The following is a 27412-nucleotide window of genomic DNA, read 5'->3' on the forward strand; positions in this document are numbered from 1 at the left end:
TGTGTTAATGTTAGGAGCTAAGATTTTTCACCATAGAAGAGAAAAAACATAAAATTAAGTTCTTCAATCCTGTGAATAGAAACTACCAGTATGAATTTATGACGTATTCTTGTTTTAAAATAATTATCTCCTAGCTATAGCCAATGGAAATGCATAGCAAAAACTACTAACTCAGTAAAATTGAGCATTTGTATCAGTCTGGGTCCAATGACAGAGAAATTACTCAGTAATTCGAATAGGAGAAGCTTAATATAAAGACTAATTAACTATACGAGGATATTAGAGCAAGAAATAACACCTTTAAATATAGAAACAGATATAAAGTACAATCATTACCCACAGAGCTGAGTTGGAGCACCCAATGAAGAGTCCCTCTTCTACCCCCAGGCCTGAGATCTACACCATGTTGGAGAGGTCATTGCCATGGCTCACTGAATGGCAGGGAAGTTGTGGTGCCCTACTGGTGCTATAAATCTACCCTCTGGAGATTTCTAGAAAAGAGCCATCTGAAATATGGCAGAATTCACTCTTCGTGGTGCTTGGGAAAGCCATGGATTACTGGGTCCCGCTGACAACTGCACACTGCAAGAGCTGGGCCCTGGAGAAAGTGCCCGTGCTGCAGGAGCCTGGTGCTGGACAATGCCACCCATGTTTCAGGAGCCTGTTGAGAGAGCACATTGGAACCAGGAAGCAACCCTGTCATCCTGCAATGACAAAGATTCTGTGCAAGCTAGCAAAAGAAAAAAAAAATCAAAGGACCCAGCTTCATTTTCATAGAGCAGTCTAAATGGATGAGTTTGGATCTTAGAGGCAATATATCAATAACCGGCACAGCATTCCTAGCACCCAGATTATGGTCTTTGAATATCATTTCTTACTGAAAGAAACCAGGGATCCTTAGAGAAATGGTTGATTCTAGGTCTGAGTTAGGAAAAGTACAGTATGAGTGTAGAATATCTTGTCATACAAGAAGGCAAGGAAGCTGTTAGAGATTACTGGGGTCATGTCAAAAGGACTCAGCAGCCAATATGAAGAGGCTCCCATTAGTAAACGATGGGACAAGTTAAGTATCAATAAAAATAATAACTGCAACAGATAGAAACACATCAACTATGTTAACTGCATAAGTTCACAATGAAACAAACTAGCAAAAGATTTCTCATTGATCACCTTGAAGGATGCTAGAGAACCATTTTTTAAATAAAAACTGGTAAATAAATGGAAAAAAAAAAAGAATTTAACTTGCCCTTTTTTATGCAAACTGATCTCAGGGTAACCAAATACTGATTGAGGGAAAGTTTCTCTCCATGGAAGTATTCTAATTTAAAAATGAAGGAATGATAGAATTAGAACAGTGGTTCTCAAAATGTGAGCCCCTGGATTCTTTCAGGGATCCATGAAGTCAAACCTATTTTCATAATAACACTAAAATGTTATTTACCTTTTTCACCAAGTTAACATTGCGTTGATGGTGCAAAAGCCATAGTGGCTAAAATTGTTGGTGCCTTAGCATGAGCAGTGGTACCAATGTACTAGTATTCACTGTATTCTTCACTGCCACGTTCGCAGTAAAAAAATTGCCAGTTTCACTTAAGTGTCCTTGTTGAAGCAGTGAAATTATTAATTTTATTAAATCTCAACCCTTGTGTACATGTCTTTACAATATTCTATATGATGAAATGGGAAATACGCATAAAGCACTTCTGCTGCATATTGAAGTACAGTAGTCTCCTCTTATTCTGGGGGACTCTGTTCCAAGATCCCCAATGGATACCTGAAACTGCGGGTAGTACTGAACTCTTTATATACTATGTTTTTTTCCCATACACACATACCTATGAGAATGTTTAATTTATAAATTAAGCACAGTAAGAGATTAACAGTAACTAATAATAAAACAGAACAATTATAACTACATACTATAATAAAAGTTAGGTAAATGTGGTCACTCATTTCAGGGGATTCCTTGCTGAAGTTTTCATGTAGGCTCAACGTTTTCTGGTGCAACATGTTTTCTGTTCATGTCTTCCACACACACATTTGATGCTTTTTCCATCTTAACTAAGCACTTATCACGCACTGTGGTTGTAACTTTTGTAGTTTGAGGTGCGACAGCAAAACTAGTATAGATTTATTTCCTTCCTTCTTCACAATTTCATGGATAAAAGATTTGTTCTACCATAGATCTTAGCAACCTCAGCATATGAAAATTTTCTTTACTTATTAAATCGAGAACCTTCACCTTTTCAATTAAAAGAAGAACTTTATGGCTTCTCTTTGGCATATCAGAATTGCCAGCATCACTACTCTTGCACTTTGGGGCCATTCTTAAGTAAAATAAGGGTTACTTGAACACAAGCACTGCAATACCTCTACTTAGAACAGTGCACAATTTGAAACTTATGAATTGTTTATTGAATTATTTATTTATGGAATTTTCCATTAAATATTTTAGGACTATAGGTAACTGAAACTGTGGGAAGCAAATCTGTGGATAAAGAGGGACTATTGTACCACGGCCATCTCGAGGAAAAGCAAATGTACAATTATTGAGTGGAGAGCTGAACTAGCTACTTTTCTCATGGAACAGTATTTTTACTTAAAAGAACCACTGACAGGCAAACTATGGTTATTCAGAAAACAGTATTTGGCATACATTTTCTTGAGAATTAAGACATGAGCCTTGTTACTTCAAGGAAAACAATTTGACAGTATTTATTGCCAATGATAAATTCAAGCTTTCAAGTGAAAATTGGAATTTTTGTATCCACCACTGTGAGTTTAATATCTTCTCAATATTTAAAGATTTTTCTGATGGGATTGGTGGTGATATTAACAAATGTGATTTTTTTTGGATACTGTTCAACATTTGCAGTATTTGTATAACTCAATAAACCAATGTTTTTGAGATGACTAACATGTGATGTTACAATATCATGGATGGGTAAAAGATCCATTCAAAGTACAAGATAGATTTTAATGAAACAGAGTATAAAGAGTACATCGATGTTTCAGATTCCATATCACAATTAACCTTTAAGAAACTACCACTTCTTTCTAAAAAGAATCCACAATTATCTATAGAGGCTATTAAAATGCTCCTCCTTTTTCTAACTGCATATCTGTGTGAGGCTGGATATTCTTCAGATACTTCAACCAAGTCACCATATTACAAGAGATTGAATATTGAAGACACGAGAATCCAGTTGTCTTCTATTAAGTCAGACATTAAAGAGATTTACACAAATGTACAGTGCCACTTTTCTCACTAACTGTTTTTGTTTTGGAAAATATGGCATTTTTCATAAAATATGTTATTTATGCTACACTTACTTTAAAATGAACTAATACATGCATTCTAAAATTTCTCAGTATGGAGGTTCCTCAAAAAACTAAGAATTGATCTACCATATGATCCAGCAATCCCTCTACTGGGCATTTACCCCAAAGACTTGAAAACTCATATCTATAAAGATATTTACACATCAATGTTCATAGCAGCACTATTCACAGTGGCCAGGACATGGAAGCAACCGAAGTGTCCTATGATAGATGACTGGCTAAAGAAGCCATGGTACATATCTCCCGGATGCAGTAGGCAAAACCCAGCGTAGCAGGTCATTCTTTAGGAGAAATGAGTTCATTTCTTCAATGAATAAATTGCAAGGAAAAAAAAGAGAGCGCGCAACCCATGGACTTCTATTCCCATTATTTGGATTGCTTTACCCTGTTTTTCTATTTGGTAAACTCTTACTCATTTTTCAAGTCAAAATTCAAAAGTTACTTCCTCAGTGAAGACCTTCCTGCCTTCCCTGGGTAGAACCCATTACTCTCTCTTTCTACTTCAATGGCATTTTGTACAAATCTCTAGTTTAGTGCTCGCCATACTTTATTAAGTATCTGCCTACATGTTTATTCTCTGCTTGAGTGCTAGCACCATCTTCTCTATGTTTACATATTTCCCAAGGCTCAACACCATACTTTTGGTTCACAGTAGGTACTCAACAAATGTTTATTAAATGAATGAATGGGACGGTGGTTGGGTCCATGCTCAAAGTCCATGAATCTACTCTTCATTCCTTTTCTAATGAATTCCACTACTGTTATGGAGTAAGTTGTGTCTCCTCTGTCTAAATTTATATGTTGAAGCTCTAACCCCTAAATGTGATGGTATTTGGAGATGGAGTCTTTGGGAGGTAATTAAGGGTCATGAGGGTGGGGCCCTTATGATGGAATTGGTGTACTTATAAGAGGAGACACCAGAGAGGAAGTGCCCCCGCCTTCCCTACCCTCTTTGCCACGTGAGGGCACAGAGTTAAAGTAGTCATCTTTAAGAATCCTCGCCAGAACCTGACCATGCTGGTACCATGATCTCAGACTTCCAACTCCCAGAACTATGAGAAAATATTTTTCTGTTGTGTAAGGTACTCAGTCTATGGTATTTTGTTTTGGGAGCCCAAGTTGAGTAACACAACTACCTTTGCTTCTCCTATATCTTCAGGTGCTTCACCATTTTCTTTTATCCAGGAAATCAGACTTAAGGTTCTTATCAGGACTAATCTTGATAGAAAGCAAGTTTAACAATAAGCACAAATAGTTATTGAGTGCTCACTCTATGGCAGGCACTGCTGTGGGTGCAGTATGTTCTGAGGGTTAAGAAATCAGGGGCTTGCTGTTCTGAGATAATATCCTACTTGGGAGATGACTAATGATCAAGTGAATCCATAAAAATAATTCTAGCTGTGGTAAGTGTTGTGAAGAAAAGAAATAGAACACTGTGATGGAGAATCAGGGTATGTGGTGGAAGGGGAGTGGAGGGAACTTTGTCTGTGGTGGATAGGGAAAAGGTGACAGTTAAGCTGAGATATAAGGGAGGCAGCCATGTATGAAAATGGGGGAAGAACTTGACTTAGTTCTTGGAAAACAGTAAGTGCAAAGGACCTGAGGCAGGGAAGAGCTTGCTGTGTTTTAATTGTTGGAAGGTGAGAGGGAGCAGAATTTGCCACCTCCAAATATGCCTATTTGACATAAGGATTATCTTGAGCTGATTATTTTTAAGAAGTAGAAGATATTGAAGAAACCCTGAAAACCCACTAGAAGTTACCCTTTTGTGAGAGACTTTTACATTTATACGGGAAATCTCCATTTGTAAGGGTATCTCTCTCTCTCTGTACCAGAAAGAGGAGGATGACTGAATCTCTAGAAACTCTGATCAATGAAGAGAGCAGTGACTTAAATCCGCATAAAAACCATGCCTGTGCTTTGACCAATAACCTCCCATAACTGGCTCCTCCCACTGCCCCCCGATATGTTCTTTTTTCTTAAGCTGAAGATGGTATTTAAGGTGGTGGCTTGGGCCATTTCAGGGACTTATTCAGTTTTCTTGGGTATTTCCCACGTATACTTGAGGTATAAATGTTATTACAGTTCCATTTATTTTTTTCTATGGTTAATGTGTCTTTTATTACAGAGGGGTCACAACCAAGAACCTAGAAGGGTGGAGGTAAAATTTACTTTCAAAGGTTAAGGTGACTGGAGAGTAGTGATTGCAGATGAAGGAATGTGAGATGAGAGCAGAGGGGTACAAAAGCTCTTAGTGCCCTGCACAGCAGAGTAAGGGCTTTCGATTTCATTCAAAGAGCAGTGGGAACTCTTCAAAGGGCTTCAGGCAGGTAAATGACACAGTCTTATTTGTGTTTCTGGCTTCTGTGTAAAGAATGACTTGTAGGGTAGGCAGGGAAACCAGTTAGTAGGCTAGGAGATGATAGTGACAGCAGAGAATGAGAGAAGTGGACCTATTGGAAATCTATTTGGGGAGTCAAGAGAACTTGCTGATGGTTTGGATGGGGGTGGGATCCCATATACTGCAATGCTACTGCATCCCTGCAGCCCAGGGCTCCTAATCTGGAATCCATGTGTCCCAGAAGATCCACGAATACACCTCCGGGAATCCACAATCCCCCTGAAAAGGTACGCACAATTGTGTGTCTAGGCATTGTCTTGGTGGGGGTTAGGGGTAGGGGCCCATAGTTTTGAGGACCCACTTTTCATTCTTCTCTATTATGTTTTCAGTCCGTCTGGCTTCTGCTTGGGTTTGGCCAATGGGGAGCTCCAGCAAAAGATCAAAGAAAGGAGGTAGAATAAGCCAGGGATCTATTTCCCTGGCTTTCTTATTGCAGGGTTACCTCAGTCTGGCTGTGTTCCTTGACAGAAGGTCACAAATCTTCTCAAGGCAGACCTCTGTATGAAAAATTTCCCTTCTGGTTTCCAATTACCACTCTGTCTCCTTGATCTTTGGACCTAGGAGTGATAGCAGTCTCAGGGCACCGCACTGAACCTAGTTGGCACAGCTGGGATCTTCCAGAGTGACCTCCTTCTTTGTTGGTTCCTTATTTTTCATAGCCTTGGGCCTTTAAGGCATCTCTCTTCACAAGGACTTGAGGAAATAATCCAATGAAATATTATCTAGAGTACTTTGTTCACATTTAAACATCGTATGACTACAAGGGTTTTATTACTACTATGAATTGACTGAGCCCTAGTGGGTGAAAAACTGACTGTTAAGAGTCAGGTAGGAAAATCATCTGGTAACCTGTGATATTTACCTTAGGCCTCTCCTCCCATTTAGGTATTTGGATTATAATTTCAAAACACAATGTATCAAAATGGTGCCCACTCTCATACTCCCACTGAGAATCTGAGAAAGGAATGGTTTTGGGCGACAGGCCCCTATGGTGGCCTCTTGTCTTTTCTACCACATGACCTGAGGAATTAAAGGTCTATCTCCCCTTTAGGCTGCAGCCCCACAATCTCATTCAGGATTCCACCTGCTCTATTTTGGTCACTGACAAACCTGTCTTACCAAAAGGTGAGGAAGTTTGATCTATAAGCTGTATCTTTTTGGTCTGTGAATTATAGGGGCTTTGCCTAGTACCCGAATACAGTTTGACACAACTTAATATGCACATTAGACATTTTCATTGCTGACCTCTTTTTCCCTCAGGTTGTCTGACTAGTTCTTAGAGCTGGTGGGTAGAAACATCTCACCCCTTTTGGCACTGGTTCCAGGCCAGAATTAAACTTTTTGGCAGCCCTGTCCTTAGAGCTAGCAGCTTCTCTGAATTGCACATTCAGATATCTCTCAACAAACATTTCTCTCTACCTTTCAAGTGATATCAGTGTTTCTGCAGTCTCCTCTCTTAACTAAATCCCACTTACCCCTTCTTGACCATCTTGGCCAACTTCTTCCCAATTTGTACTAGTAAATGTCTCCTCTGGTTCTGACTTTTTTCAGACTCAGTGTCCTCCCGTTCTCTTCTCTCAAATATCATTCTCAAGGATATGCTCCTACCTTGTTGTCCAGCAGCCTCTCAGTCGGTATATGTCCTTGTTACTTTTATATCCCAACTCATTTTAGTTATGATGGAGGCATAATAACAGTTTGCATAATGAAGGGAGAGCCCATCAAATCAAGTTACCTTGTGTCTGTAGCCACAAAATTTTGGCTGAATAAACTCCGAGGTGTTATACATGTATAGGACGTATGGATCCTACTTAAGACCAATTTCAATTATTCACCCATCTTTTCCCCAAATCAGTTCAATTTAACTGCCTTCCAGGATTGCTTCTTGATTTAGGCTGAGTTGTACTGAATGGAACATGGAAAGAGAGAAATTCACAACTATTTTTTTTAAATTGACACCCCAGGGTGACCCCTTCTCCTCTGAACATAATTACCTTTCATTATAGCCTGGTGTTTTTCGCCTACACTCTTGTGATTTCATAGTCATTCTCTCCCTAAAAATAAAATTTTTGTTCTTGTTAAGGACAGTATTTAAAAAAGAGCCAAACTGGGCTCAACATAATGGCAGAAATGTGTTTTAAAAGAAATAAGGTAACAAGCTGAAATTGCCAACATGGTCATTGTAAACCCTGGCTGTCTACTGACAGTTATGGTTAGACAGAGAGAGCTGGAATGGTCCAGAAGCCTGAAGGACATAAGTGAATGGCAGAATGCTGAAACCAGCACCTCACTCTGGTGACATCCTAAACCCAGTCAAGAACAGGGTCAGGGATTTGACTGGACCCTCAACGTAGCAAAATCTTTTTTTGTTGTTGTTAGAGTCAGCACCAGAGATAGGTGCAATAAACTGCCTTTTAAAGGACATGGAAGCACATTAGCTAAAAAAAAACCCTTTTTATTGAAGTGGAACACATGCACAGAGAGTACACAAATCCTAAGGGCAAGCTCACTACATTTTCACAAACTGAGAATGCCCATGTAGCCAGTACCTAGATTAAGAAATAGAAAATGACCAGTGACCCCCGCCAAAATTCTTTTAGCCCCTTCTAGTCACTATCCAACCCTTCTTCCCTGCTTAGCACTTCTATCTAGCAGACTATATATTTTAGTTATCTTATTTATAATCTGTCACCCCAACCAGAATGCAAGCTTCATGAAGGGAGAGACTTTTGTTCTGTTTTGTCAAGAGCTATGTCCCCAGCTCCTTGAACTGTGCCTAGTACATAGTTATCATCCAGTAAATATTTATTAAAAAATTGGGTAAAACTCTGCAATGTGAAATGCTAAAAAAGTAAAGCAACTATCAACAGATGAATGAATAAAGAAAATGTAGTATATCCATACAATAAAATATTATCAGCCATGCAAAGGAATAAAGTACTGACACATGCTGACATGGATGAAATTTGGGAATATTATGCTAAATGAAAGAAGTCAGACACAAAAGACCATATATTGTATAATTCCATTTATATATAATGTTCAGAATAGGCAAATCTATAGAAACAGAAAGTATATTCATGGTTGCATAGCGCTGGGAGAGGGAGGGAACAGAATGGCTGCTTAATGGGTGCAGGTTCTCTTTTGGGGTAATAAAAATGTTTTGGAACTAGATAGAGGTGATAGCTGCATAACTGTGAGTGTGCTAAATGCCACTGAATTTTACCTCAATAAATCAATTTTTTAAAAAACCTTAAAAGGAACAAAAGTTATTGAACACCTTTCCCTTTATCACCAGAAAGAGTAGATTCTGGTAACTGGACAATCCTTTGTGTGAGGAGAATGAAGGATATGTAGGCATAAATCTGGAGTAACTGGGCTAAGCTAAATTACGTGTTTAGGAAGGGGAGAGAGGATTTCTAGTCATAGGAGCAAAAAGACTGGAGCCAGCACGGTCGAGTGAAAGTAGGAGAGGAAGAAGAAAAAGATTGTAGGGCTGAGAGAAGAAATTTGGGATGAACCCTTTAATAGGATTCTTGAGTGAAATGCACCCTTCTTGGTGTTAGGATCATTTCTGAATACAATAGGCAGTGTTAATGAGTTTGGCATTATGGAGACAGGTTTGAAAATTCTTAAAAAGAAAGAATTCTGAGTCCAGGGAGATAAGGCCTTGTAGTGGATTGAATGGTGGCCCCCAAAAGATGTGTCCATGTTCTAATCCTTGGAATCTGTGAATGTGACCTTATTTGGCCAAAAGGTCTTTGTAAATGTAATTAATTTAAGGATCTCAGGATGCTGAGATTACCCTGGATTTTCCTTAGAGGAGAAAGGCACAAGAGGAGAAGACACAGACACACTGTGATGATGGAAGGAGAGATTGTAGTGGAGTGATGAGGCCACAAGCCAAGGAACACCAAGGAATGCTGGTAACCACCAGAAGCTAGAAAGGTGTATGGCCATATAGACACCTTGATTTTGGACTTCTAGACTCTAGACTGAAAGCATAATTGCTGCTGTTCGAAGTCACCAAGTTTGTTGTCATTTGTTACGGCAGCCCCAGGAAACTATTACAGATTTCTGGTGGTAAACTCAACAAGTTGGAAGTGAAACCATATGCAGAGTCAAGAGTTTGAGTCTGCAGGGATCCAAGGCGTGGAGAAGATCCCTTCTTTGTGTCCGTGAGGATGAGCTGATGGTTGTTTGGCTTGTACAGTGACCTACTGTGTGCACTCACATGACTGAGGGCAGAGGAGGACTCCACGGGCTGACTGGCTTGTGGCATTTCACATCTTTGGCCACTGTCAGCATCAATGCTACAGGAATGGGTGGATGCTCTAGACAGAAGTAAGAATGGGACTTTTAAATAGCAACCAAGGAGAAGGAAATCTATATTTGCTTGGTGGAAATAAAAGTTTAGTGCTCTGTGAGCTGGGCTTATTGATTCAGAGTAGGAAAGGAAATTGGAACTCTGCCACCTTTTATTTGATAAAAGCTACCTGAGGCAGGCATGTTTTAAAGACATCAGATGAAAATGCTCACTGAGTGAGGATGGAAGAAGAGGGATGAACAAATTTGATTTTGAAAGAATGATGCCCCAGAACATTTATTCTACCTATGTGCAATCTCCCATGAAAAAGATGTTGAATTTTAAAATTCTTATTGAAAACTTATTGTGCTTTGGTTTAATATGATTTTGAATCCACTTGTTTATGACTCAAGTGAAGTTGTTTTAATCCACTTGTTTATGTATGACAAAGAAGAAAAGTTGCTTTGATATAAGAATGAAGTCATGCCAGGATGTCATCATTCTACATCTGTTGTCGTTGATAAGCAGTCAGCAGACCAGCTGCTGAGGGGCCCTGCTGGGGGCTTATTGATAAGAACATATGGAGAAACGACTATGGCAAGGGGACATTTATACTATAAATACTGACAGTTTGTGAGGACTATTTCAGAGTTTCAGTTTGGGCAGGGCGACTCTTTGCTAACTTAAAAACTCTCTGAAGGCCCTTGAGACATTTGGTCCTACCAAGGACAAGGCGACTCTTTGGTCGGTAGTAGTATTAAACTGTGCAGCAGTCTCTGGAGTGATAACCCTTGGAGCTGCTCAGCCTGTCCTCTAACACTGGTGTCTTTGTTCCCTAGCAACAGCTCTAGCAAGAGGGGACTTTTACTTTTGCGTTGGCAACTAGAAATCAGCTGTAGGTTGGTCACCTTCTCTCCGGAGGGCCCCCTGGTATAAAAAGGTACACCTCAATGTTTTGACTATTGTGACTAGTGTGGCAATGAACATAGGAGAGCATACCCAGAAGAGAGATTGCTGGGTCATATGGTAGTTTTATTCTTAATTTTTGAGAAACCTCCATACTGTTTTTCATAGTGGCTGTACCAATTTACATTCCCACCAGCAATGCATGAAGATTTCCTTTTCTCCACATCCTCCCTAACACTTGTTATTTCTTGTCTTATTGATAATAGCCATTGTAACGGGTGTAAGGTGGCATCTCATTGTGGTTTTGATTTGCATTTCTCTAATAGCTAGTGAAGTTGAGCATCTTTTCATATGTCTGTTGGCCATTTGTATGTCCTCTAGGGAGAAGTGTTTGTTCAGGTCCTCTGCACATTTTTTAATTGGATTATTTGTATTTTTGTTGTCATCGAGTTGTATGAGTTCTTTATATATTTTGGATATTAGCCCCTTAAAGAAGATGTGGTACATACATACGATGGAATACTATTCAGCCACAAAAAGATGGAATATTGCCATTTTCAACGGCATGGGTAGATCTTGAGAATATTATGTTAAGTGAAATAAGTCAGATAGAAAAGGAAAAGAACCATATGATTTCACTCATATGTGGGATATAAAACGAAAAAGCAACAAATGAACAAACAAAACAAACAAACAAATAAACTCAGAAACAGACTGTAGACTGGTGGTTACCAGAGGGGAAGGAGAATGGGAGAGAATGAAGAGGGTAAAGGGGTCAAAGATATGGTGATGGAAGGAGACTAGACTTCAGGTTGTGAGCACACAATAGAATATACAGATGATGTATTATAAAGTTGTACACTGAAATTTATATAATATTATTAATTAACGTTACCCCATTAAATTTAATTAAAAATAGTTTTAAAAAGGTACATCTCATATTAAATTTAGATTTTATTCCTCTGCTCTTGCCTGGAACGATAGTGTGATTAATCTGTCATTTGTTTGGAGTATGTTATTTCTTTTTTTGGCTATCAAGAGATATTATTCTGTATGATATTGGCTTGTGAAATGATAATTCCCACAGCGAACCTGTACTAAATAAATTGCTAGCAAAGACAGATTCAGTTTTTGAGCATAACTGTTGCTGTCTCCCCAAACAGAACAAAAACGAGTGTTTTAAAATTTCCTTTCTCTGATTGTTGCAAAGAGAGAAGCTAATATAGGGAGGAGAAAGGAGAGGATTTTTGACATAGTTATACATTTAACATTAAAGCATTGACTATATGCCTCAGTGATACCAGGTGGATATTATCCTTTTGGTTTTTATAAGGTTTAAGTATCCTTGGACATTGTCTTTGCTCCTGTTCACACGTAGTTTGACACTTTATGTATAAAAAACTGGTTTTCCTAAGTAAGACTCACTCCTTTCTCTTTTAATTCACAGAGGACAGTTACTTAGAGGATAGAGAATTGGCTGGTTGTTTTCTTTGACTATGTTCTAAGGAATTATAGTAAAACTTAACTGAAAATTTTCAAACTACAAAAACATCTTTGCTGCCAATTCCTTCTCCTCTTTCATCCATTTATCTCATAAAAACAAGATAAAGTTATATCTTTTTAGTTCTTCCTTTCTCATCTCCTTTCCCACTTCGATCTATATGCAAGGCACACTCTATTCATCCTCCACTAGTTCATTTAATAATCTCTCTTCCTTCCCCCACCACACACACATGCATGGTCTATAAATCAAGCATCTGGGATATACAGATTCTAAATAGAAGGCGGAATTCTTCCCTACAATCTGGAACATTTCTTTTCTTATGTTATTTTTTATTTAAAGTCAATCAAAATCTGTAAGTATTGTATCAGTCAGGATTTAGATAGGGAAGCAGAGCACCAGGAGTATTCTAGGAATGAATCCTCTCACAGATGTGGGAAGAACTGAGGAAGTGAATGTCTAGAAGGGGGAGTCAAAGGATCAGAGAGTCATTATGCACTACTGGAAGCACTGGTGTAGTTGGACAAATCAGAGCTTTCGGGAAAGTTCAAGAATCTAAGTGAATCCAGCTGCCCAAGTGGGGCAGTGAAGGGAGAGTTCCTGGAGAGGTTTATGGGAAACTGTGGCCTCTGTGTAACTCCTGCCTGTGTGGGGCCACAGCCAAGCCCCTGGTGGTGGGTCTAAGGCAGCTGTTGGCTAACAGTAGAAAATGTGAGCTGGATGTGGAACAGGAGAGAATTGGATAAGCTAGGATCTCTAGGGCACCCCTGTTTCTGTCCATCACTATATCTGACAGGAAACCTGCCAAGGGTATTGAATGCTGCTTGCCTTCTGCCCTACAATTCTCACACAAGTTCCTCTTTTGGCAATGTCTAATCTGGAATCAGACAAGGAGGGGCTTCTAGGAAACATAGTTCCCTGCCTTAATCAAATTGCTGCAGCACAATTCAGCACAACACCCACTACCATGATAACTGAAATGGCATCACAAACAAAAGCTGTTTTTAAATTACTCTTCCATTTTAATATCCTTCAGCTCAGAATTCAGTATGCATAAGTATGTCATCCTTTTTACAATGGCCAAGTAAACTTGCTTTTGGTGGTGTTGGACCTGGCAAGATATTGTCATATGGAGGGGGTGGCATCTATTGAAAAGCCCATAGAATTCCCACTCATATATAATGTGTAACCCTGGGCAAATCCCTCCTCTCTGTGTCTCTAGTTTCCTCATCTGTAAAATGCACAGAATTGTACCCAGTTGGCTTTTGTATAGTCCAAATGAGGTAATGGAAGTACCCTGTAAAATGGTTAAATGCCAGGACAGTTTTAAATCCCATTATTTCAAGGAATATTCTTCAGCTTAGCAATATTTAGAACTTAAGCACAAAATAGATGCTCAAAAGTAATATCGAAGTGAATGAATTAATGAAAGAACATGACTTAGCATCATGGAAAAAAAATTTAAAGTGTTGGTGAGGACACAATTTCAGATATGGAAGCTGCTAGAGAACAAACATCTTTACTTCCAAAAGTCAGCATACCCCATGTACCCTCATTAGTGGCAATGATAACCCAGAAGTTTCCCTGCCCCTACAGAGATATGTTTATTTTCTAGTTAACAAAAAGTAAAGAGGACATCATCATCATCATCATCATCATCATCATCATCTTTATGTGCTTGAAGGCCCAGAATACACTGGAACAGAGCACTGTTGATGAGAGAGGGATTAGTGTTGACCTCTCTGGAGGGCAATTTGGAAGTTTGGTTCATGACCTAGTAATTCCACTCTTGTGAGTTTATCTGAAGGAAGTCCTCTAATATGTATAAATGTGTAACTGCTGGGCTTTTAAATTCTAGAGGTGAGCAAATTTCAACTCAGAGGTGGCTGTGTCTTGTGTTGAACAAGTACCTGTAGGAATCTTGATGATACATTCTAATTGGGGAGAACTTGGATGGGGATAAAGTAAACTAAGAGAGTTATCAAAAATGTGCAGAGCTCTTTCTCTGTGTCAATCCCTTGTCCAGATTATGAGAATATAGCAATAAATAAAACAGACCAAGTTTCTGACCTCATGGGGGAGAGAGGCGATACGAAAATGAACAACCTAATCAAATGTCAGATTAAATATCATAAGGGAAAATAAAGCAGTGTCAAGGATTAGATAATGATGTGAGTATCATTTTTAGATAGGGTGGACAAGGAAAGCCTCTTTGCAGAGGTGCCATTTGCTCAGTAACATAAAAAAACGGAGGTAGGAAGCTATGCTGATATATGGGGGTAGAACATTTTTGGAAGAGGAACAACAAGTGCACAGGCCCCACGATGAGAAAGAGTTTCTTTATTCAAGGGATAATAGGGAGACCAGTGTGGCTATACTACAGTGAGCAAGGAGGGTAGTAGCTGAGATCGGAGAAGGAACGAGGTTATGGACCACGTTGGCTTTTGATCTGAGTCAATTCAGATGGGAAGCCATTGGAAAGTTTTGAACTGAAGCATGACTTTTGCTGCCTTAAGTATTGAAAGGATGCTGATGGAGAGTAAATTATAGATGGGCAATAATGGAAGCAGGGACCTGTTAGGATACATGGCAGTGGCCCATAAAGGAAGCTATCAGGGGGCTGAGACCAGGGCAGGTTAGTGGTGGAGGCGGTTAAAAGTAGTCAGAGCCAGCATACACTTTGAAGGCAGAGCTGACAGGATTTGCTATTGGGTCAAATGTGAGGTGTGATAGAAAGACAAGAATCAAAGATGACTCCAAGGTTTTGGCCTGAATAAGTGGAAGAATGGAGCTGCCATTTATTGAGATGGGGACTTCCAGGCAAAGAACAAGTTTGGGAGTACTGCAAAATTTAGTTTTGGAAAGATTAAGTTTGAGATGCATATTAAGCATCCAAGTGAGGATGTTGAGTGGTCAATTGGGCATATGACTCTGGAGGTTAGGACAGAAGATATAAATTTGAGAGTCATAGTGGATAGAGGACATTTAAAGCCATTAGACTGGGTGAGAACATTGAGGAGTGAGTAAAGATAGAAAAGAAGTTTAATGTCTAAGTCCTAGGACACCTCAATGTATAGAAGTGAGAAAGAGGAGAATGAGCCAGTAAAGGAGGCTGAAAAAGAGTGGTCAGTAAAGAAGGAAGTAAATTAGAAGAATGTAGTGTTCTGAAAGCCAAATGAAGAAAATGCTTTAAGGAGGAAGTGTTTGCCTGGAATGTGAGAGGGATTAAATAATAAAGTAGGAGGCATTTAGAATTTTCAGGGCTACTTGAGCGAGGAGGTGAAGAATTTAAATACAGAGAACTAAGAGAAGACATGAGGAAGTCAATGGAGAGAACATAAGTTCCCAGGAACATGGCAGGACGTCAGGGTCCATAAAGGAACATCATCAAGGAGAAGTCCCCATGTGGTGGAGAGTGGCCAGCAACTTTCTAGAATATCAGTGCAATCCCCATCATAATTCCAAATGGCGTTTTTCACAGAAATAGAAAAAGAATCCCAAAATTTGTATGAAGCCACAAAAGATCCTGAATAACCAAAGCAATCTTGAGAAGGAGGAACAAAGCTGGAGGCGTCGTACTTCTTGATTTCAAACTATACTATTAAGTTGTATTAATCAAAACAGTATGATACTGGCATAAAAATAGACACATAGACCAATGGAATAGAATCAAGAGCCTGGAAATAAATTCTCACATATACAGTCAACTAATATTTGACAAAGGAGCCAAGGATACTCAATGGGGAAAAAATATTCTTTTCAATAATGGTGCTGGGAAAACTGGATAATCATATGCAGAAGAATGAAATTGGATCCCTATCTTGCACCACTTACAAAAATTAACTCTAAATGGTTTAAAGACTTAAACATAAGACTTGAAACTGTAAAATTTCTAGAAGAAAACATAAGGAAAAAGACCCTTGATATTAGTCTTGGCAGTGATTTCCTGGATATGACACTAAGAGCACAAGCAACAAAATAAAAAATAAGTGAGTGGGACTACAGCAACCTAAAACCTACACATCCAAAGAAACAATCAACAGAATGAAAAGGCAACCTATGGAATGTGAGAAAATATTTGCAAATCATATATCTGATGAGGTTAATATCCAAAATATATAAAGAACTCATACAATTCAATAGCAAAAAATTAATAACAATAATCTAATTTAAAAAATGGCAAAGGAACCATACTGTTTTCCATAGTGGCTGTACCAGAAGACGTGGGGTGTGTGTGTGTGCATGTGCGTGCGTGTGTGTGATGATTACTACTTGGACATTAAAAAAGATGAAATATTGCCATTAGTGTGACAACATGGATGGACTTTGAGGATGTTATGCTAAGTGAAACAAAGCAATAACAAAGAAAAAAAACCAAACCAAACAAAACAAAAACAAACTCATAGATACGGACAACAGATTGGTGTTTACCAGAGAAGAAGGGGGTGGGAAGAGGGTAAAATGGGTAAAGGGGATCAAATGTATGGTGATGGATGGAAACTAGACTTTTGGTGGTGAGCATGCTATATAGTGTATACAGATATTAAATTATAATGTTTTACACCTGAAACTTACATAATGTTATAAACCAATGTTACCTCAGTTAAAAAAAGATGTTGGGGATTATTTTTCCAGATGTCTCTCTATACGTGTATACATATATACATATTTTAAAATTTAAATTAACTAATACTAAGTATGTTATTTTGTAACTCAATTTAAAAAATGGGCAAAAGACATTTTTTGAAAGAAGACATATAAATAGCAGATATACGAAAAGGTGCTTGACATCACTAATTATGAGAGTAATGTAAATCAAAACCACAATGAGATATCACTTCACATCTGTTAGAGTAGCTACTATCAAAGAGACAAGAGATAACAAGAGTTGGTAAGGATGTGGAGAAAAGGGAACCCTTGTGCACTGTTGGCGGGAATGTAAATTGGTATAGCCACTATAGAAAACAGTATGGAGGTTCCTCAAAAAATTAAAAATAGAACTACTGTGTGAACCAGCAATCCTACATCTGGGTATATATCCTAAGGAGATGAAATTAATATCTCAAAGAGATATCTACACCCCCATGTTCACTGCAGCCGAGATATGGAAACAACTTAAGTATCTATGAATGGATGAGTGGATAAAGATGTAGGATATGTATGCAGTGGGATATTATTCAGCCATGAGGAAAAAGAAAATCTTGTCATTCAGGACAATGAATCTTGAGGGCATTATGCTAAGAGAGACAAGTCAGACAGAGAAAGACAAATATCGTATGATTTTTCCTATATATGAAATCTAAAAAAGCCAAACTCAGAGAAACAGAGAGTAGAATGGTGGTTGCTAGGGGCTGGGGATGGGGGAACATGGGAAGATACTGGTCTAAGGGTACAAACTTCCAACTATAAGATTAACAAGTTCTGGGGATCTAATGTACAGCATGGAGATTATAGCTAATGATACTGTATCATATACTTGAATAATGCTAAGAGTAGATTTTAAATGCTCTCACTACAAAAAGAAATCGTAAGGATAACGGTGTTAGCTAAACTATGGTGGTAATCATACTGAAATATATAAATGTATCAAATCAACACCTTGTACACCTTAAACTTACACAATGTTATATGTCAATTTATCTCAATAAATCTGGAAAAACGTGTTCTTGGAATCAATTCCCATGGCAGGGAGGGAAAGAAAGCTGATTGGGTAGAGAGAGAAGTGATGCAGGCCTCATGACAGACTTGGCTGACCTACAGGGAGCTCTGGAGTTAGAACAGCCCTGCAGAGTTGTCCAAAGCTCAGTGAAGATGGCCAGGCATTTATACCCCTGCTTTGACCAGTCATTGGATGTGGGCTGCCCTGGTGGCTCTCTGCAGCTGAGGCAGATCCTAGAGGGCTGACATCTAAAGGCTGTCTGCTGACCATACTCTTGAAGCTGGACAACAAGAAGGAAGATCTGGGTAGTGAATCACAGCATCCACCATGATGCACACTTGGAGGGATAAGCAAAAATAAATAAACAAATAAAATTCTAGGGTATTTGAAACAGAATGCCATATTGTATTCCAGAAAGGTTGTTTTGATTATATTAAATTTCAACCTAGAGTAAAGAACTCTTCCAACTCAATTTAAAAAAGAGAACTCAATTAAAAATGAGCAACGGATTTGAATAGACATTTTGCCCAAAACAGTGAACAAATGGCTCAAACCACAATGAAATACCATTTCACACCTTCTAGGATGGCTAGAATAAAAATGACAGAGTAACAAATGCTGGCAAGAATATGGAGACATGAAAATTAAAAAAAAAAAAAGAATATGGAGACATGAGAACCCTCATATATTGCTGGTAGGTAAGAAAAGTGGTACAACTTCGGAAAATAGTTTGGCATAAATTAAAAAGTTAAACATAAATTTACCATATGACCCAGCAATTCCACTCTTAGGTATCTACATATGAAAAAGACAAATGAAAGCCTATGTCTACACAAAGACATATGTCCACGCAAAGACATAATAGCCAAAAGGTAGAAACAACCCAAATATCCATCCATTGATAAACAGAGAAACAAAGTGTAGTATATCTATACAGCAGAATATTATTTTGCTATAAAATAGAATGAAATACCAATGCATGCTACAACATGCACGAACTTTGAAAACATCGTGCCAGACTCAAAAGAACACATATTATATGACTCTATTTATATGAAAAGTCCAAAAAAGACAGTGGTTGCCTGGGGCTGGGGTTATACAAATGTTCTAAAACTGTACTGTGGTGATGGTTGCACAACTCAGTACATTTATACAAATCATTGAGTCATACATTTAAAAATGGGTGAATTTTATGGTAGCAAATTATATCTCAATAAAGTTGTTTTAAATTTTTCAACCTGGATCTAGGATATTTAGTAAATAGAACCTAACAAAACTGAAATCAAAGAAAAATATAAAATTAATTTAAAAGTCAAGAATTCAACCAAGCTCTACTTATAAAGCCCATTAGACATTTCATACTCTAATCAGACAACTTTCTGGGCCCAGGAGAGGTGCAAATAGTAAATAATTTTCTCCCTCTCTTTTAGGGAAATTAAGCAGGATCTAGAATTAATCAGTAGATCAAAATAGTAATCAATTTTTAAAAAACATGTGCAGTAGGTAATATGCAGAAAAGATTTGATCAATGTTTACTTTCACCATCCATTTACTAATTCCTATGTGAAGAATTAATTTCCCGTTACCAACACAAAATTAATACAATGCATTATGACGTGGAGTGAGAACTGCTATGTAAGTCCATTCACCTTCAGATTTGTGAGCAATAAAGTATTGTATATGTTTTAGGTTACCATTTTTGAGATGGTAACCTGAACATGCCCCAAGCCCCTCAACCAGAAGAGCCCCCAGGGAGACAGGCATCTTCTCTCTCTTGATCCCTCCATTTCTTTCAGTGGCTTCGTCATGCTTCTACGTTTGAAACCTACAAAGTCATTCTGTGCATACTTTTTCTCATCCCCCAGGCTGGTTAATTGCCAAGTCATGTCAGTTCCATATTACTTGCCTCTGTTTCCTCCCCTCCAGGCTCACTGTTATTATCCCGCTTTCTGTCTTGCCTGGATGATCACAGTAGTCTCTTAAGTTCTCTCTCTACCTCTAGACTCCCTCATTCAAATCCTCTGGCCTCTAACTCTTTAGTGGTTTTCATAGCCTAAACACTAGCATTCAAAATTTTTCCTCAATTGGCCCTTACCTTCCTGTAATGCTTAATTGTATGTGTCAACTTGGCTGGGCCATGGGGTACCAAGATATTTGGTCAAACATTATTCTGTGTGTTTCTATGAGAGTGTTTCTGAATGAGATTAACATTGAAATTGATAGACATTGAGTAAAGCACATTGTTCTGTAAATATGGATGGGCCTCATCCAATTAGTTGAACGCCTGAATAGAACAAAATGATCAGCCTCCCCCAAGCAAGAGAGAATTCTTTAGCAGAGTGCTTTCAGACTTCATCTGCAACATTGGTCTTGTTTCTGTTGTAGATAGCCTTCAGACTAGAACTGCACCATAGGCTCTCCTGGATCTCTAGGCTACTGGCCTTTGGATTGGAACTATAGCATTGGCTCTCTTGGGTCTCCAGCCTGCTGGCCCACCCTGCAGTTTTTGGACTTGCCAATATCCTATTGGTTGTGTTTCTCCGAAGAACCCTAAGACACTTCTTAACCTTGTGTCCCACTGAGTCCCTTTGCACACCTGACCTATTCAAACTAAATTGCTCACTCCTCCCTCTGTTTGCTCCAAGTGTTTTATCTTCAGGCCTAGCTCACATTGCTCCGCCTCTGCCTCCATCTTCAGTGATCACATTAAAAAAAAGTCATCTTCCCCAGGTCTTTCTTGATCTCTCCTGGACCCTGTTAGCACTTCACCTATAATCTTATGTGGTATAATGGATTTTTTATTGGAGAATATGTCTTATTTTCCTGATTATATTGTGAGCAGATCGAGGGGGGAAAAATCTATTCTTTTCTCATATATGCAACTGCCTGCTTGATATTTCTTAGATATGGCAAAGTTGCCTTAAAGGTATCATGTCCAAATATGAACTCATGACCATTCCCCAGTAAACCTGATCTTGCCTTGGTCTCTGTTTCAGTAAATGACAGTGTCATAGTTCAGGTACTCCAGGACACAGACTGTGAGACTGTACTTTACATACAAGAAATTTATTGGGAAGTTCCCTGGAAATCAATACCTTTGGGGAGTGAGGGAAGCCCGATCGGGCAGAAGGAAAAGTTGGGTTTGGATATAGTTGTAACGAGGCCTCAGTGGATCCCATGGGGAGCTCTGGAGTGGGGATAAGCCTATTGTGATGCCCTGAATTGGGGTGAGTGGCCTGGGTCTTTATATTCCCTATACAGACCAGCAATTGGATGTGGAGCTTACATTCTAGCAAGGAGACAAAGGTAGTAAGCAAAAAAATATAATGAATAAGTAAATTCTAGAGTATCCTAGAAGGTGAGAAATATAATAGAATAAGTAAAAAAAAAAAAAAAAGTAAAAAAAAGAAGATAAAAAGGATCAGGAGTTAGGGAGTGTGGATTGCAATTTATAATAGGGTGGTCAGGATAAGCCTCACTGACTAGGTGACATTTAAGCAAAGACTTAAAGGTGAGAGAGTTAGTTATGCAGATACATGGGGGAAAAGAGGTCCAGGCAACATTATTCATTTCACAATGAGCATTTACCGAACCTGTTAACAACAACCTCTTTCTCCAAAGGTAATCATTATTTTAATTCTATCATAATCTATTAGTTCTGTTTGTTCTTGAACTTGATATAAATGGAATCACATAGTATGTACTCTTTTGTGTCTGGTTTCTTTCACTCATCATAATATCTGTGATATTTATCCATATTATTGTGTGTCTCAGTAATTTGTTATTTTTTTGTGGCTTTGTGTTATTCTATCGTATAAATATACCACCAATGTATTTATCCATTCTCATGTTAATGGACATTTGGTTCATTTCCAATGTTGACTAGTATGAATAGTGCTGCTATGAATATTCTTATACATGTATTTTGGTGGACATACACACTCACTTCTCTTTGGTATATACTCGGGAGTGGGATTGCGGGGTCATAAGGTAGGCATATGTTTAACTTTAGTAGATGCTATAAAACTGTTTTTCAAAGTGACTATCAATTTATACTCCCATCAACAATGTATAAGAATTCCAGTTGCTCTATATCCTTTGGTTATCAATATATATGTGTATATATATAATTTATTTTATTTACTTAGATATATTTGATATATAGCATTGTGTAAGTTTAAGGTGTTTAACATATGGATTTGATACATTGATATTGCCATTGTAGTGTTAGCTAATATTGCTATTACATCACATTATTATCATTTCTTCTAGTGTTCGGAATAATTAAGATCTAATCTCTTAGTAAGTTTAATGTTTATAATACAATTTCGTTGTCTATAATCACTGTACTCTGTATGAGTTCTCCAGGACTTATTTATATACTAGTTGCAAGTATGTACCCTTAAACAACATGTCTTCAATTTCTCCACCTCCTCAGCCTTGATAACCACCATTCTACTCTCTGCTTTTACAAGTTTGGGTTTTTTTAGAAGCCACATATAAAAGATACCACATATGTGAAGATCAATTTTAGGACTAGTGCAACTTACATACTTTAATGTATGTATGCTATACCTCAATTTTAAAAGTTGGTTCAGAAAAGTGGGATTTTGAATGTGAAGCTGTCTCAGGAATACTTTCACCAATTTATTCTGTTATATAATTTTCCCTTTTATGTATATCCAAAAGTGATATAGGATAGAAAACAAATGTCTAAATAAGACCAAAAGAAATAATTCTTTCAATAAATATGAAATAAAAATTCTAAATGCTCAAAAACACATATTTGCATCCATATATTCAAATTCAAGGGGACTGCACATGACCACTCGTTTCCCAATAAGACAGAAAAATGCCCAACTAATTCATTAGAATCCATCCAAGAGAGCTCAATGCTGAAGCGTCATCTGTGGAGCCTTTAAGGCACTATCTGGAGAGAGGTTGGCAGGTGTATGGTTGGGCCTGTAAAAGCTGACCAAAGTCACTGACAAGTACTTGGTGAAGGTCAATGGTCAAGTTACCTTGCCAGTTTCTAAACCAGTTAATTTCTAGGCTTCGGGCTCTTGGCTCTACCCTGGAAAAGCTCTGTTGTGGCTTCTTGGCAATGCCCAGCTTGACCCTCCCCCCTACCTGTACCTTACCAAAAGGATCTGGGGCACCCCAGTGTCCTGTCTCACCCTCTTACCTCCAAGTAGGACTAGCTCCCTGACTCTCTTTCTAGCATGTGCTGTCTTTTTTCAAGTGTCCTGGAATCAGATACCTCAGAGAATTCTTTCAAAAACAGCTAAGGCATTGACCATATTTCACAAACCTGGGGCCCAGTGTGTAAAGTCACTACCTTGTCAAGCTCTGATAAGAGAGTCTTTTTTTTCCCTCTTTAATTCTTCCTCCCCACCTCACTTCCACCCTTGACCTATGGATGTTGCCATTTCCCCTTAAGGACTGGATCTCTGAAGGCGGAATGTCTCCTCCCACAGGCTCTGTGTGTGCACCCCCGGCCTGGGGCCTGGGGCCTGGGGCTGGGCCCCCCGTGGTATGGTCCGTGGCTCCACCTGGGGTGCGAACCCAGGACCTTCTGCGTGTAAAGCAGACGTGCTAACTAACCATTACACTATGGAGCCACCCCCTGATAAGGGAGTCTTACCTCAAAGTCTTACCAAAAGATAGGGCATTGGATATGGAGTTCAATTCTAATTGGCCCCCATGACTGGATTGTGGAGATTTAAACTTAATTCGATCAGCTGTTCTTTTGCATATTTTATTTATTTTTTATTTATTTTTTATTTTAATTGTTGTATCTTTCGCATATTTTAAAAATCAAGAATAATGTGCATTTAATTTTATGCAAGCACTAAGGGATTTCCCTGCATCTTAATTCAATTCTCAGAACTGTTATTAGGCTTTAAATCTGATTCACAGATACAATGTTTGGAGAATTTTTTCTAACTGAGATTTGGTATATTACTTGTTCTTGACCTATGTGGTTCCCAGGTATCTAATGTATAAATTACGTATGGTCTAGTTGGCGATCTAATACTATTCTGCATCTCAAAATGTTCTGTGCTTTTATATGCACAGACACTCAGTTACAAAATTCAGGTTGGTCTTTAGGTACTATTGTAATAGCCGAAGGCATTTTTGATTACAAATAAATTCGTTTTCAGCAAACTTTTATCCCTTTGGCTTTCTTTGCTTAGAATTAAAAACTATTCTTCTGTGAGAGCTACTAAGCTAAGGAAAAGAAAAGGGGGAACAATTCCATTTTTTTTCTTTTGCCGGAGAAGGGATTTTTTTTTTCTTGTTCAAATAAAAAATTTCTAAGTTTCGAAATGGGAGGCTATGAATAGACTGCTAATTTTTCTTCAATACTCTTTTTGTTCATTTTCTTGTAGTAATATAAGCCCTGAATTTAAGAAAGTAAAATGGCTTCCCAGAATAGAGACCGTATTATCTAGCTTCTTTCACAGGTAGGTATGGTCATGTGACTGTATTCTGGTCAACCATTTGTGAGCAGAACTAATATGTGCAACTTGTAGGTTATGTCCTTAAAAAGGCAGAGTGCTACCCCCTTTCTCCTTCTTCCTGGCTGGAAGAGGGATGTGCTAATGAGCCTTCTTGGGCCATGTGGACCAAGCTTTACCCAGGCATGGAAGTTTCATAAGACAGAAGGACCCAGGGATGGTAGTTCCATAAGACAGAGGAGCTTGGGAACCACCATGGTGTTGACAGAGCAGCCCTGGACTACATATACCTAGATGTTAACATGAGGGAGAAATGAACTGCTTTCTATCATGTAAGGCATTATTATTTTGGCTCTCTGAGATAACAGCTAAAACTATATTCTAATGAAAAACACTGACACACTCATTCTCTTCAACCAGGTGGCGGAGCAGTCTCCCCAGCAAAGGCAGACACGCAGATCTTTGTGAAGACCCTGACAGGCAAGACCATCACACTTGAGGTCGAGCTCAGTGACACCACTGAAAACGTCGAAGCTAAAATCCAAGACAAGGAGGGCATCCCACCTTACTGGCATCGTCTGAGTTTTGTGGGCGAACAGGTGGCGGATGGCCGAACTCTCTCAGTCTATAATATCGAGAAAGAGTCCACCCTGCACCTGGTGCTTTGTCTACAGGGTGGCATCATTGAGCCCTCCCTCCGCCAGCTTGCCCAGAAGTACAATTGCAACAAGATGATCTGCCCCAAGTGTTACACTCACCTGCATCCCTGTGCTGTCAACTGCTGCAAGAAGTGTGGCCACATCAACAACCTACCTCCAAGAAGAAGATCAAATAAGGCCTTTCAGCCTGCAGGGCGGCTACCTGCCCAAACCCCTTGTCCTGGGGGCCTCAATAAAGTTTCCCTTTCATTGACTGGAGCAGTAAACAAACAAACAAACAAACAAACACTGACGCTTACGCAGAATTGTAGAAAATTTTGATTAAAAATTAAGAAAAAGATCAATAAAAGTCTCCACTTTTCATTCAAGGGTTGGAAAAATCATGGATGGATTTTTCTTGATATGGGGTCATAGACATTTTTTAACTAGATGCTTGAAGAAAGGTCCTTGCAAGTCTAAGGCTAAAGGTCTTTTTGCCTCTCCTTAAGACTCCACCAGGGACTGTAAATTAGGAAGACTTTCAAATACATCACAAAGGGTTGTAAATACACCAGAAAGCATTGCAAACATAGCAGGAAGGGTCTCAAAGAAGTCAGGAAGGGTCTCAATGTCATCATAAAGAGTCTTAAACAAAACAGAAAGGGTCTTAAAAATGTCAGGAAAAATCTCAATGTCCTTATATATATAAGGATGGGTCTCAAATAGGTCAGGAAGACACTCATATATGTCAGCAAGTAGGTCAAACGAGTCAGGAAGAATATCAAATAGGTAAAGAAGGGTGGAAAACATGTCAGGATGGAGAAGTCAGAAAGAGTTTCAAAAATAAGGGCTCTGAGCAGCATGGTGGCAGTTGGCAAGAATGAGCGCCAGCTTGGCAGCAAAAAGGGAGCCAAGAAGAAAGTGGCTGATCCAATTTCTAAGAAAGATTGGTGTGATGCGAAAGCATCAGCTATGTTCAATATAAGATATATCGGAAAAAACTAGTTATAAGAACTCAAGGAATCAAAATTGTATCTGATGGCTTCAAGAGTCATGTTTTTGAAGTGAGCCTTGCTGATCTGCAGAATGATGAAGTTGCATTTAGAAAATCGAAGCTAATTACTGAGAACATTCAGGACAAAAATTGCCTGACCAACATCCACGGCATGGATCTTACCTGTGACAAAATGTGCTCCATCGTCAAAAAATGGCAGCCCATGTTAATGTTAGGACTACTGATACTTATTTGCTTTGTCTATTCTGCGTTGATTTTACTAAAAAGTGCAACAATCAGATTTGGAAGAGCTCTTGCACTCATTACCAAGAGGTCCACCAAATCTGGAAAAAGATCATGGAAATCACGAATCTAGAGGTACAAACAAATGACTTGATAGAAATAGTTAATAAATTGATTCCAGACGGCATTGGAAAAGACATAGAAAAGATTTGCCAATCTATTTATCCACTCCATAATGTCTTTGTTAGAAAAGTAAAAATACTTATAAAGTCCAGGTTTGAATTGTGAAAACTCATGAAGTTTCCTGGTGAAGGTAGTAGTTCCCCTACAGTTCTTAGGCTACAAACCTGCACACTATGTTACTGCACTGAATACTGTAGGCAATTGTAACACAATGGAAAGTACTGTGTTTGTGTAATGTGTTGTGTTATGACATTAAGACGGCTACGACATCACTAAGTGATAGGAATTTTTCAGTTCCATTATAATCTTATGGGACCACCATTGTATATACGGTCTGTTGTTGATTGAAAGGTCATTATGCAGTGCATGACTACTTCTGAACGGGTCTCACACACACGGAAAGTCTCTAATATGTCAGAAAAAGTCTCAAAGAGTCAGGGAGGAATGGTCTCAAACAGGTCAGAAATTGTTCATTGCAGGTGCATAGAAAAGAACTGATTTTTGTATATTAATTTTGCATTCTACAACCTTGTTGAACTCACCTATTAATTCCAATTGTTTTTTTTAATAGACTCCTTAGGATTTTTTATATTTAAGATCATGTCATCTGTGAAGAGAGATAGTTGTACTTCCTCCTTTCCAACCTGGATGCCTTTTATTTCTTTTTCTTGCCTAATTGCCCAAGCTAGAACCTTCAGTACAATATTGAATAGAAGTAGCAAGAGCAAACATACTTGTCTTGTTCCTGACTTTAGGAAGAAAACATCCAGTTTCACAG

The 27412-nt window shown here is 38.6% G+C and overlaps 1 protein-coding gene and 1 pseudogene across 1 annotated transcript; both read left to right on the top strand.

Moving 5' to 3' along the window:
- The first annotated feature begins 513 nt into the window (after positions 1–513).
- Positions 514–25556, top strand: LOC102889673. Its single transcript, XM_015594366.1, has 2 exons — positions 514–733; positions 24997–25556. The coding sequence occupies exons 1-2, from the start codon at positions 514–516 to the stop codon at positions 25554–25556; spliced, it is 780 nt and encodes a 259-aa protein (XP_015449852.1).
- A 474-nt stretch (positions 25557–26030) lies between these two features.
- LOC107196130 lies at positions 26031–26841 on the top strand (annotated as a pseudogene).
- Positions 26842–27412: the final 571 nt, after the last annotated feature.

Source organism: Pteropus alecto, unplaced genomic scaffold (genome assembly GCF_000325575.1).
Source record: "Pteropus alecto unplaced genomic scaffold, ASM32557v1 scaffold28, whole genome shotgun sequence".
Lineage (NCBI taxonomy): Eukaryota > Metazoa > Chordata > Mammalia > Chiroptera > Pteropodidae > Pteropus > Pteropus alecto.